This window comes from Acomys russatus, chromosome 13 (assembly GCF_903995435.1).
Source record: "Acomys russatus chromosome 13, mAcoRus1.1, whole genome shotgun sequence".
Classification (NCBI taxonomy): domain Eukaryota; kingdom Metazoa; phylum Chordata; class Mammalia; order Rodentia; family Muridae; genus Acomys; species Acomys russatus.
The window spans coordinates 2,402,435-2,416,365 of record NC_067149.1 but is presented as its reverse complement, the minus strand read 5'-3'; the positions used below and the strand labels follow the sequence as shown (position 1 = coordinate 2,416,365).

The 13,931-nt window shown below is 42.5% G+C and overlaps 1 protein-coding gene across 1 annotated transcript in view; it reads left to right on the top strand.

The window, feature by feature from the left end:
- Positions 1-13,931, top strand: part of Dnah6 (dynein axonemal heavy chain 6) — a 201,769-nt gene that overhangs the window by 81,909 nt on the left and 105,929 nt on the right. Inside the window, exons 33-36 of the mRNA XM_051154749.1 lie at positions 1,002-1,557; positions 2,318-2,440; positions 9,640-9,822; positions 10,508-10,651. Coding sequence (XP_051010706.1) covers positions 1,002-1,557; positions 2,318-2,440; positions 9,640-9,822; positions 10,508-10,651 — 1,006 coding nt within the window. The remainder of the gene's footprint in view (positions 1-1,001; positions 1,558-2,317; positions 2,441-9,639; positions 9,823-10,507; positions 10,652-13,931) is intronic.

Here is a 13,931-nt window from a genome sequence, read left to right as displayed (position 1 = left end):
ATGTGTTTTTTAATTTATTATAATTTATTGATATTACATCCCAACTGTTGTCCCCTCACTTATATCCTCATGTTCCCACCCTCTCTCCCTCCTTCTTCTTCCCTATTCCCCTCCCCTGGACAGGAGGGCCTCCTCCCCCACCATATGACCACAACCTATCAGGTTTATGTGTGTTTTTAAGTGATTAAGTTCAATTTGTGTTGCCCATATACTCCTGGGTGTGTGTCCTTCCACTGTAGCATGTTCTGTAGGGGAATTAGTAAAGGTCATGGCGGGGGGATGGGCTTTCAGGGAGGGGAGAGAGGACAGTGGTACAGAGGGTTTAGCAGAACAGTGTATCCGGAAGGATAGGTGGGGGTAGGAGCGAGAGAACAAGGTAGAGGCGCAGGCAGGTGGAGAGACAGCTAAGGCTCAAGACCTTTGGGGAAAAGCCATATGTAAACCTTCTACTCTAGAGGCTTCCTAAGATATATATGTATATACATATATATATACATAGGTACATATATACACATATATGTATATATACATATACCCTTATATAAAGAGTTTAAATGGAGTTACCCTGTAACTGGCTGCCAAAGCACCTACTGACTTTCTATTTGTGCCTCCATCATATTTTTCTCAATATCCACATATAGTCATAAGCACATATAATACATTAGGGAAACATCTAAATGAAAAAAATTAAATCTATTGGTAAATTCATCAGTTAGGTGTTTGGTACTGGGCCACCATGCATTGTGGGCAATACAGAAATAACCCCTATTGTTCATCCTAAAGGATATCCTATTTTGCAGGAAACAAAAAACAAAAGAAAAGAAAAAAAATCCACTGGTCTGCTGCGCAGAAAATGAGATCAGCAAAAAGTGTAGATCCCAGCACAGCCTAGGGCAGGCTTATGCTGTGGATGGTCAGAGGACCCTTCAGTTACTTATGACAACTATGGGAAATCACGAATGGCTGGTGACCCCTAACTGATGTCATCTCTGTTTTGTCAGTGGGATCATATCTGATCTTTTCCCTGGAGTTCAAATCCCGGAACATGACTATGGCATTTTGCAATCGACAATTGTGGACGTCATGATTGAACAAAACCTTCAGCCTGAGTTATGTATGGTCAAAAAGGTAATACAGTTATACGAAACTATGCTGGTAAGGCACGGCGTTATGTTGGTCGGACCGACAGGAGGTGGCAAGACCACCGTTTACCAAGTGTTAGCACAAACTTTGGGGAATCTGGAGAAACTCAACCTAGGCGATCCTTTTTATCAACCAGTAAAAACCTACATTCTTAATCCAAAATCAATCACCATGGGTGAGTTGTACGGGGAAGTCAATAACGTGACCTTGGAATGGAAGGATGGTTTGATGGCACTCAGTGTCCGAGCAGCTGTGAATGACACTTCAGAAGACCATAAGTGGATAATCAGCGACGGGCCAGTGGATGCCCTTTGGATTGAGAACATGAACACCGTGTTGGACGACAACAAGATGCTGTGCCTGGCTAACAGTGAAAGGATCAAGCTCACACCTCAAATCCACATGCTTTTCGAGGTAAGTGCGTGCTTTGCTGAGGGGCGAAATATTCGCGGAATTTACATGCCACCACCAAAAACAGATTGCATCACAGTGATCCATTGTTTTCATCACTTGCCTGTGGTTTTTATTTGCTTGCTGAATACTGAGTAAATTTTTCTTTGTCATAATTTGACAACACCTGTCAAATGCTCTCATTTCTCTATCAAATAGAAGTAAAATTGATTCTAGCTTCGCTTGCTCTCTTTCGGAGATAGATATGTATGTGGCTTGCATAATTTTCTCTTCTAGGGAAAACACTGTTAGGTGTTCTGTGGATAAATTCTCCCACTGTGGCAGGAGTGGACTTTCTCTTTGTGAGGGACTGTGAGAAGGGTGGGAGTCAAACACAGCTACCAAAATTCACAGAAAATACCAACCGTAGCTCGCCATCCATCAAACACATAGAGTATCCACTGTGCACATTGTATGTGTCTAAATTTGAGGATACAAAACTGACATAAAAGTAAATAGAATTTAAAAAGGAGAAAAGACAGTGCCTATTGCGTACACTTAAGAATTAAACTGGGTATGGTGGTGCATGCCTTTAATCCCAGCACTCGGGAGACAGAGACAGGTGATCTCTCTGAGTTCGAGGCCAGCCTGGTCTACAAAGAGTTTCAGGACAGCCAGAGCTACACAGAAAAACACTGTCTCAGAAAAAAAAAGTGTGTTGCCTTATTAGTAAAGTTGAAAGGTTATGGAAGCTACCTATTAGCTGTTTCTTGTTCAACTTTAGGTACAAGATCTCAAGGTAGCGTCTCCTGCAACTGTCAGCCGATGTGGGATGGTGTTTGTGGATCCCGAAGAGCTCAAGTGGATGCCTTATGTGAAAACTTGGATGAGCGGATTCTCCAAAAATGTAAGCGCAGGCCTCCCTGTATCTGTCAGTGCACATATGTGAGTCCCTTTAGCAGTGTGTGTGATTAGAGGAATTCCATCATGTTAGCTTGTCTCTCTCCCTGCAAATCCCTGGATCCTCAGCCTTTTGTACACTACCTCGCCTGCCAGCTGCCTGGCGCTCTGCCTCCTGCCCTCTCTACTCAGCCTCTCTGCAAATCTTAAGGACCAAGATGAAGTACTACCTCCAGCCTCACTACCCCACCCCATAAATTCACAGAACAGGCTGAGCCAGCAAGCAAGACTTTGCAAGACAGCCTGGTGGGTGATCAGAGGAAAGCCCGATAAAGAAAGAATATTTAACTTCAGACACTGATGGGATTTTAGGGTTCAGGAGCCACTAACACTCCGAGAGGCAGAAGGAAACCCTGTTTACCTCCTTCCCTGATCATAGGTGCAGGACACACTATCACCTCAGAGGTACAAGGCATAAGATGTTATTTTTAACATCTTACAGTGATGTGGTCAGCTGGTTATAGACAGTGCACCAGTATCGATCCATGGTTATTAACTGGAGTATGTGGCCTGCAACAGGGTTCGCTCTGCATTGTGCATTACATGGGATTTTTAAGCACATAAAGTCATGTATCCACCATTATAGTGCTTCCCTTCCCTGTCTTGAAACTCCTCAGTACTCTGTCTATCCATGCTTCCACCCCTCAACCTAGTGATCAATGATGTCTTCCCACCCTTAGAGTCCACCTTTCCCAGAAGCCACCATTGGGATCATAGTATATAACATTTTGGAGCTAGCTTTTTTTTTTTAATTTAGCAATGTGCATTTAAGGCACATCTTATCTTTCTTGGTTTGATATCTCATTTTTTTAATGTAATATCAATGTGTGTGTGTGTGGGTGTGTGTGTGTGTGTGTGTGTCTGTTGGTCCCCCTGTAAGTGGAATTACAGACAGTTGTGAGCTGCCACATGGGTGCCAGGAATTGAACCTGGGACTTCTTGAACAGCAGCCAGTGCTCTTAACCAGTGAGCAATTTCTCCAGCTCCCATCTCATTTCTTTTTAACATTGAGTAATAATATTTCATTGTATGGACAAAGCACAGTTCGTTTATCCATTCACCTCCATTTTGGATGCCTGGAGTTTTAAAAAATTATCAATAAAACTGTGACAGGCACTAGTATGCAGGTTTTTCCCTAAAATTTTTATTAGTTTGAGTATACACATAGAAGCATAGTTTCTAGATCAGATTCATATACTTGGCTTGGAAGAAATCTCCAGATCGTCTTGCCCAGTGGCTGAGCCATCTTGTATCTACAACACAGGAGAATTCCTGTTGCTTAAATACTTACTGTCATTTGGCATATTTTCTCTTGGTGCTCTGGGACCCATACACCTTAGTGTGCAGGTATGGCAGGCTCTTGTTTCAATCTGCAGATAGCATGCTCTTGTGTGCTTGTTGGTATCTGTGTGTCATCTCTGCTAGAGGATGTATTAAGGAATAGTTTTGCCCATGGCTTTACTGAGATTGGTTGTTTTTATGGTTGATATCAAGAATAGAACAGCCTCATATGACTTTCTCATGTACTCTGGTGCCTCACATTTGACCATGTCCCCTGGAGGGGGAGACCTGGTGGCACTCAGAGGAAGGACAGCAGGTTACCAAGAAGAGACTTGATACCCTATGAGCATATACAGGGGGAGGTAATCCCCCTCAGGAACAGTCATAGGGGAGGGGAGTAAGGGGAAAATGGGAGGGAGGGAAGAATGGGAGGATACAAGGGATGGGATAAACATTGAGATATAACAAGAATAAATTAATAAAAATAAATAAATTAAAAAAAATAGAACAGCCTCAGTTGCATATCAAGTTCAAGGTGAGCCTAGACTGGACTATATGCAGCCCTAAAGGGGCAGGGTGAACAGAGGTCTTTGTACATTTCTATACAAATCTTTTTATCAAATTATGTCTTTTGGAACTGTTTTCTCCTAAGCAATGGCTTCTCTTTTTTTAAAAGATTTATTTATTTATTATGTATATAGTGCTCTGTCTGCATGTACACCTGCAGGTCAGAAGAGGGCATCAGATCCCTGTATCGATAGCTGTGAGCCATCATGTGGTTGCTGGGAATTGGACTCAGGAACCTCTGGAAGAGCAGATAGTGCTCTTAACCTCTGAGCCATCTCTCCACACCCAGCTATGGCTTCTTATTCTCTTAGCAGTATTCTGATATCTCTTTGTTTACAGAGCATATTTTTTAAGGTTTATTTATGTTATCAGTGTGTTTTGTCTGCATGCGTGTCTGTATAGCATGTGCATGTCTGATGCCCACAGAGGTCACAAGAGGTTGTCAGATCCTCTGGAATTGAAGTTATGGGTGGCTGTGAGTCATCTTGTAGGGTCTGGGAATGGAGCTTAGGTCCCCTCCAGGAGCAGCTAGTACTCTTAACTGCTGAGCCTTCTCCCCAGACCCCAAAAGCTTTTCATTGTAATGAGGTCTAACATCAGATTTTTTTTTCACATACTATGGCATTAATGTTGTACCTAGAAACCCATTTTCAATCCCAAAATCATCTCAGTCTCTCTTATTTTCCATAAGTTTTATGTTTTACGTTGAAGCCAATGTAGATAGATGAATAATTCTTTCTATATTAATTAATACATGAAACTATTAAGGCAGTGGTCTTCTTCAACCAGCTAGCTCCCCAATGATTGACACACAAAGACTCTGATTTATTATTGAGCTGCAGGCACTATGCTGGCCAGATTCTGAGCTACTCTAATCCTCGTACCTTTCAAACCCACATAGAAGCCAATCACCTGCTAATCTGATGGTTCTCGGTGGCTTCTTCTCCATCAGTCTGTCCTTATAGCCATGTGTTCATCGCCATCTTGCCTCACGGCGACTCCTCTCCCTCCGGCTTCCTAACCTCCTGTTACATCTTCTCCTGTTCTTCTATCATCAATCCCCTTCCTCCCTCAAACCCAAGCCCTGGTACCTCAAACTCCACCTCCCTCTCTTCTGCCCAGTCTTAGGCTTCAGCATCTTTATTTAGCCAGTCAGGGATATTTGGGGATCATTCTTTATTATCACATGGAGATCATTTGGGGATCATTCTTAATTATCACATGGATATAATTCAACATTCATAACAATGCCCATGGCAGGGCACTGAAATCACCATTTGAAAACACAGTTGGATCTTCCTCCAACAACAATGACTCATTTTGAGTTCATATTTGTAAAAGGTCTAAGGTCAGTATCTCTATTCATATGGTTTTATGATGTTTTTTGTTTTGCTTTACTTTTTAATTTTGTAGCAAAATTTTAAAAACTCCAAACGTAGTAGAGGAACTCCTAGGAAAAAGCAGGGGAATGGGAGAGTGTTAGGTAAAAAGATACAATAGATGCATATATAACAATGTCACCATTGGGCCTAGTGATATGTGAAATTAATCTGCATTAAGAACTATAATTTTGAAAAAGGACCTTTGGAGGAGTTCAAAACTGGTGGAGCCTATCACACACTGCATTTGATCTACTGCTGCACGGAGACCAGGGACCAGATTGGAAGCCACAGACTGAAAGAACTGGAGAACACTCCAGGCTTTGGAACGGAACCCACCTGCTGTCTGCAGCCGGCCTCTGTAGCCCAGGCACAGTGTGTGCAGCGGTGGAACACCAGAGCTCCTGGCCTGGGGAAGTCTCAGGGAAACAAGTAAATCTGTCCTCAGACACTCCCACATGCCCCACCCCAGTCCACAGAGAGGCCTGGAGGCCACAGCAAAGCCCACGGTGCCCAGCAACAGCATGCGGAGTCTGTGCAGAGCCAGGCAGCCAGCCTTAGCAGACCAAGCCTGCAAAATTGGGCTGATATAACCCAGCCAGAACAGTTCCATGGCCCGACAGGGTCTCCCACGCTTGTGGAACAAACTAGACTTCCCTGAGGGTCTGGAAGGGGGTCTGAATTGTGGCCACAGGTCAGTGGGACTGAACTGCCAAACGTACACAACCTAGACAGGCCTGCTATCTAGACTGGTCTGGGCAAAAACCTGACTGCGAGCCACAGTGGTCTGGGCCTGGACAATTGGGCAGTTAAAACCTGGCCTGGCCAGTCCCCAAGGCGCGTCAGTATCTCCCACATGCTTGGGAGAGGCTGGACTGCCCCAAGGGGTCAGGACAGAAAATTAAACAGCGGGTCCCAACACAGCTAGTCTGAATCCCCTCAGTAGCGTGAATGGAATCAGTCAGAAGCCTACCTCTGCTAACCCAGACAGGTGCTTAAGGTTTAGAGCAAAGCCTCCTGGAGCAGAAACCAGTCACCTGCCAATTCCAGGGGAAAACTCCCTGATCCCCACAGACAAGAGCACGTGACCTATAATCACTCACCAACTATCCACTCTCAACAACCAATGAAGGACACCAGAAGCTACCACCCAATATCAGAGATAGCAAGATGACTAAAAGACAGTGTAAGAACACAAACAACAAAAAACAAAACAACTTGGCATCTCCAGATCCCAGCTATCCCAAAGAAAGCAACCCTGAGAACTCAAACACAATAGAAATATAAGAAAATGACCTCAAATCCTTAGTAATGAAGATGATAATGGAGGAAATAAATAAAATCCATAATCAAATGCAGGAAGACGTAGCCAAACAGGTGGAAGACATAAAAGAGGCCTATAGTGAGGCACAGGAAAATACAAACAACCAGATGAAGGAAATCAATAAAACAGTTCAAGACCTGAAGATGAAAATGGAAACAGTGATAAAAGCACAGCCAGAAGAAAAACAGGAATGAGAGACCTTAGAGAAGAAAGCAAGCAACACAGAAGTGAGCTTCTCTAACAGATACCGGGAAATGGAGGAACAAATCTTGGAACTAGAAGATACAATTGTAGAATTCGAAACAACCATCAAAGTCAATGCTAAATCTGAAAATTTCCTGACACAAAATATCCAAGAAATCAAGGACACCATGAAAAGATGAAACCTGAGAATAATAGACATTGAGGAAAGAGAAGACGCCCAATTCCAAGGCCCAGAAAATATCTTCAACAAAATTATAGAAGAAGATTTCCCTAATATAAAGAAGGAGATGCATATAAACATACAAGATGATGATGATGATGATGATGATGAATCTTTGAGACAGGGTCTCATGTAGCACAGAGTCTTATGTACCACAGGCTGCCCTTAAACTTACTATGTAGCTGAGGACGGCATTGAACATCTGATCCTCCCACCTCCACGACCTCCCAAGGGCTGAGAGTATAGATGTGAACTACCAAGTCTGCCTTTAACCTTTGTTCTTTTGTTCAGCAAATGTTGGTTGTATTTGCATAGGTCTATTCTGAACTCTCTGATCTGTCTTACCGGGGGCGTTGCTTGGAGACAGGATCTTATCATATATTTCCTTTAACTCACAATTCTCCTGCCTCAGCCTATCAAATATGTGTATATACATATATATTTGTACATACATGTGTTGTGTGTGTGTGTGTGTGTATATAGATATATTTTTAACCTATATTCAAATTATCTTTATTTTGCCCCAGATCTTGAAGTGGGATGGTGTCTTAGTTACTTTTCTTTACTATGAAGAGACACCACAGCCAAGGCAACTTATAAAAGAGACAATTTACTGGGCAGCTTCTTACAGTTTCAAAGTGTGAACCCATGACCGTCATGGTGTGGAGCATGGCAGTGGGCAAGCAGGCATGGCACTGAGCAGTAGTTGAGAGCTCATATTGCAATCCACAGACCTGAGACAAAGGAGAGAGACAATGGAGATGGTGTGGCCTTCTGAGACCTCAGAGCCCATCCCAGGGACATACAGCCCCCAACAGGCCATGCCTCCAACTGGGAGCCAAGTATTTAAACATATGAGTCTGCTGTAGATACTCAGGCCACTGCAGATGCCATCAACCCTCCAGATTTGCTGTTCTTCAGCATTTTGTTGCCTTTTCATACAAGTCTTAGAATCAGTTTGATGTTATCTACAAAATAACTCTCTGGAACTTTGAGATTTTCTAGAGTTAACTTGCAGATGAAATTAAGTGGAGCTGACCTCTTGACCTTTTTACTCCTTGCATCTGTGAACATGGTATAAGTCATTATTTTAGGCCTTTGGTTTTCTTCATCAGAACATTATCTGTCTTCTTCTAGAGATCTAGTATAAGTTTTGGTTGATTTATAATAATTGATTTGTGTTGCTAATGTAATGAAATCATGTGTTTTAAATGTAAATTCCAATTGTTCAAACTAGTATATAAGAAAATAATTGTCTTCCTTATATCATGGATTAGCCTGTGACCTACAGTGACCTAAAACTTTTCTATATAATTGATTCTTAGTACTTAGTTTTAGTCTTATTTTGCTAGTTTGGGGAGTTTTTTTTTTATGTACAAAATACTGCCATCTTTGAATAAAGACAGTTTTACATTTATGTTTTCTTTTTTTAATATTTCATTTTTTAGGTCTAAGTGTTAGGGGTGGTTTCAGTTTTTGATGTGCGTGTATATGAGTGTGCATGTGTGTTTGTGTGTGTATACACACATATATTTGTACATACATATATGTACATGTATATGCAGGCATGTGAGGCCAGAAGGGGACATCAGACGCCATGGAGCCTCAGTTATAGGCAGTTAGTTGTGAGCCTTCTGACACACTAGAACCAAACTCTTGTCATCCACAAAAGTAGTATGTGTCCTTATCCCTGATCCACCTCTCCTACCCCTACTTTTCCTGTTCCAATCTGCACACTTTTGGTTTGATTGCCCTGACACATTAGCTTGAACTCCCAACACAGAATTACGTAATAAAGGTTGAGCTCACTTTTAAGTCCCTTCCGCCTTGCTGAGATGTTGAAATGTTGTCTTCTCTCCTTACTCTTTTTATTGTTCTTATCTGTGAAAGACTGCCAGCAAACAATGCTGTGTACTTTAAGAGCTAACTATAAAGTGAAACCTCTTTACCAAGCCAAGAGGTACAGTGCATTCTCCACTGCCTGGTATATCCTCTGTGCATGGGCTCCCGCGGACTGTGTTTCATGTGTGATGCTGTGTTGTTGAAATCCTTTAATATAAAGGCTACTTAACACACTACATATATGGACTTTAAACACCTTCTTTCTAAATTTAATCATATGCTTTACCTTCAGTAAGAATTTTAGAACATTTATTTGTTTCATTTTTCAGCTGAATGATGAAACCAAGGAATATTTGTTGAACCTTTTCAATCGTTATGTTGAAGAAGGTTTACACTTTATAAACAAAAAGTGCAACCAAGCCATCCCACAGGTGGACATCAGCAAAGTGACCACACTCTGCTGCCTATTGGAGTCTTTGCTTCTTGGCAAAGATGGAGGTATCTTGTCAATGGTATGAAGTTTCACTTTGTTTTTAAGTTCTGTGTGTGCGTATGCGTGTGTGCATGTGTGCGTGCGTGCGTGCGTGTGTGCCATGGTACATGTGCAAAGATCAGAGGGAATTGGTTCTCTTCCCACCAAGGGCTCAGAGACCAGGCTCAGGTTGTCATGCTTAAGGGCTTTTACCCACTGAGCCATCTCAGCAGTCCTGCATGAAGCCTTCTTAGTATAAAGCTACAAAAATACTATTGTTCTATGAGATTCTTGGCCTATAAAAACTCCAAAATTTGATCACTTGATTTTTAATGTAATGTTCATGGGAGTAGTGGCTGCATTAGGCTCACAGAGGTGTGTGGGAGGCTGTGATTCAGTCCTCTACTCAACCTCCAATACCACTGTGGTGTGCAGCATACTCCAGGCCAGCGCATGCCCATTCTGCTCAAAGGCACTCACGCAGGTATGCAGTACATTACAGAGCACCGCGGGCAGTCAGCCTTGGGGTGTGCCTCTCATTCATTTTTCATCATTTCCTGTCACGTCAACAAGGAAGTACCGCTTTGTGGATCACCAAAGAACACATTCGCCATGCCCAGTTAAACACATGGGTCTAAATAAGACAAAAGTCCCAAAGTTTACATCTTAGGGTTTGTCTTCTATCAGAAAGTAAGATATTCACACCTTTCTCTTTATACTTTCAGGAGCAAATGAAGCTGAACACTGTGCTGTGCCAGACTTTTGTGTTCTGTTACTTGTGGTCCTTGGGTGGAAACTTAACTGAAAATTACTGGGATTCATTTGATACATTTATTAGAACGCAATTTGATGATAATCCTGATGCCAGGGTAAGGACCAAGTGGAGGTGGCATCATCACCTCAAATCCTTAAAATTCAAGAATAAAACTCTGAGACCTTTATGCTTTGTAAATAGAGCAGTAATAATGGTGTGATTAAACAAACACTCCAGAAAAATATAACTATAAGCTTAAAGGTTTGAATTATTAGAATAGAATTTAATTTTAAATAGAAATACATGAGCAGGATAAACAGCAACTTTAAGAGCTTTAGTCCTATTCATTGTGAGGGTTTGAAAAAGCTCTTTTCCTCTTTCGGCTACTGACAAGAGTACTCCATTAAACATAAAAACAAACAGACAGACAAGCAAATAAGAAAATTTTCAGTGTGCTTTCAAAGGCATTTGACGTTAATATGACAAACTGTCTGTGTACTCTGTACTGTGGATGAATACCAAGTCCTAACTGTTGATCAGTATTGATTCTGGAACTATATTTGATGCATCCCAATACTGGAGTCTTTGCTACTTGCCATACAAACCAAATGTGCCTTGGTGACTAGATTCCTCACCACCACAGAGACATTTGCAAAGATGGAGAAAAAAAGATTGAAATGTACCTTGTGTTACTGAGATGAAACTAGAAATGCCAGTACTGGTGGGTTTTCAACATACTAATGAGTGGATGTTTTGTATGAAAATTGACATGTACATACAGTTGTCCTTGGAGAAACTGATTCCAGTACTCCCCCAAAGATTCCAAAGCCTGCTGGAGAGATGGCTCAGAGGTTAAGAGCACTGTCTGTTCTTGCAGAGGTCCTAAGTTCAATTCCCAGCAACCACAAAATGGCTCACGACCATCTATGATGTGATATAATGCCCTCTTCTGGCCTGCAGAGGTAAATGCAGGCAGAATACTGTATACATAATAATAAATAAATCTTTAAAAAAAAAAAAAAAAAGATTCCAAAGCCTGCAGATGCTCAAGTATGTCCCTTCTATCAAATGGGACACTGCTAGCAAATACCCAACACACATCCTCTGGCATACGCTAACTCCTCTCTAGGGTACTTAGAGCTCCCAACACAGTGCAACACAGTCAGCACAGACTATGTGTGCTTGTTTGATTGACTGACTCTTCCATTTCCGACATTTCTGCTGGGTTCTTTTCCAGACTCCATTTCCTTAGCAAGCTTTTTTGCACATGTTGTGAAGTTGCTCGTCCATTTTGCTAGTTTCCTTTCCCATCATGGTGATTTTAATCTAGGACCTGAACTAATTTCCTTGCTTCACCCATGCTGTTCAAATCCTCCTTGAAACCGTTTGATTTTTTTTTTTTAATGTAGGATGTGGAATTGTTTTTCTTTTTTCTCTTTTTTTTAAGGTAGGGTCTCACTATGTAGCCCTGGCTTGGAACTCACTGTATAGACCAGGCTGACCTAAAACTTAGAGATAGTGACCTTATTCATCTTTCTGGATGTGCCACCTCTAGCAAACAAAGAATCGTTTTCATGACATTTAAGTTACTCCATAATCTTTGCCTTCTGCCCGATACGTCTTAGCGATTTCTTATCTTGGTGTTTCTGATCTGTAATTTACAGATCTGTTGGGTTGGAAGAATCTTTTTTTTTTTTCTTACCACCTTTTGTTTTATTTTAAAGATGTATTTTTTTTATTTTATGTTTATGAGTGTTTTGCCTGGAAATATGTATGCCCACCACATGTGTATAGCACCCACAGAGGCCAATGGGGGTGAATTGGATCCCTTGGACCTGGAGTTACGGGTCATTGTGAGCCACCATGTGGGTGCTGGAAACTGAACCTGGATCTTCTACAAAAACAGCCAGTGCTCTTGCCTGCTGAGCTGTCTTCCCAGCCCCTGGTTTGTTTTATTTTATATGGGTCTTCTTCGTTCCCAGTCATCACTTTGAGCTACAAACCTGGCTACTATTTAGAGCGAAGCAGGTAACAGTAACAAGGATGTTGGCTTGATGACAAACCTGACACTGAAGTGCAGTAACAAGCAATGCCATAGTTCAACTGCAAGCCTCCAATGAGGTACAGGAAAAACAGGTGTTAGGATATTGTGAAGACAGATGGAGCATGAGAGTTATGAGAGCTAAAGAAAGTATAATGACTAAGTAAAAGGGGAAATCATAAAGAAAACAGGAAAAGACAAAATCACAAAATCCAATTGCGCAAAATAAAAAGTAAAGCAAAATAATCAAGAAATCTATACCGGGCTGGGAGAACTCAGATTAGGGTGCTTGCCTAGAAGAGAGAGAGAGAAAGGAAGGAAGAAGGGAACAAAAGGAGGGAGGGAGGGAGGGAGGAAGAGAGGGAGGAACTAACTAACATGGAAGGAAGGAAAAATGAAGATTCAGAAAATAAAAGACAAGTGAAGTTTAAGTTTTAGAACCTCCTGTTGCTATTCTTCCTAACCGGAAGCTCCTGTGCCCTGGATGGTCTCCTGAAGGTGAGAAAGCAGGTGCGTGTATCTTAAATAAGAACAGCTTAAGGAGTATAGTGCTGAGCAGGGGCTGGCAGGGGTCTTCTCTCGTAGTTTCCCAGCCAGCAACATGGACTACAGTCTCGGCACAGGGCCCACCCTGCCAGGTACTATGTTCTTTCTGCACGTGTCAGACTTCAATGTCTCAGGCTCCAAGGGGGTTGGACTGTGCACATACAGACAATTAAGCACACACACATAAATAAAAATGGATAAAATAGATACATAAGGAAGTACAGCCCATCCTCACACTATCAGCTGAAGACAGGAAGACCTCTGGCATTTGCTAGCCACCAACCTAGCTCCAGGCTCAGCAAGACCCCATCTCAAATGAATAAGAAAGAGAACGAGAGAGGAAGACACCCAGTGTCCCCCGAATGATAGAGGAGGACGCCCAGTGTCCCCCCAATGATAGAGGAGGATGCCCAGTGTCCCCCCAATGATAGAGGAGGATGCCCAGTGTCCCCCGAATGATAAAGGAGGACGCCCAGTGTTCCCCCAATGATAGAGGAGGACGCCCAGTGTCCCCCCAATGATAGAGGAGGACGCCCAGTGTTCCCCCAATGATAGAGGAGGACGCCCAGTGTCCCCCCAATGATAGAGGAGGATGCCCAGTGTCCCCCCAATGATAGAGGAGGACGCCCAGTGTCCCCCCAATGATAGAGGAGGAGCCCAGTGTACCCCCGAATGATAGAGGAGGACGCCCAGTGTCCCCCCAATGATAGAAGAGGATGCCCAGTGTCCCCCCGGCCTCTGCACTCACCCAGAGCAGGCACCCGCACGCACGAATGCATGCACACACACACAAATGAATGCATATCCA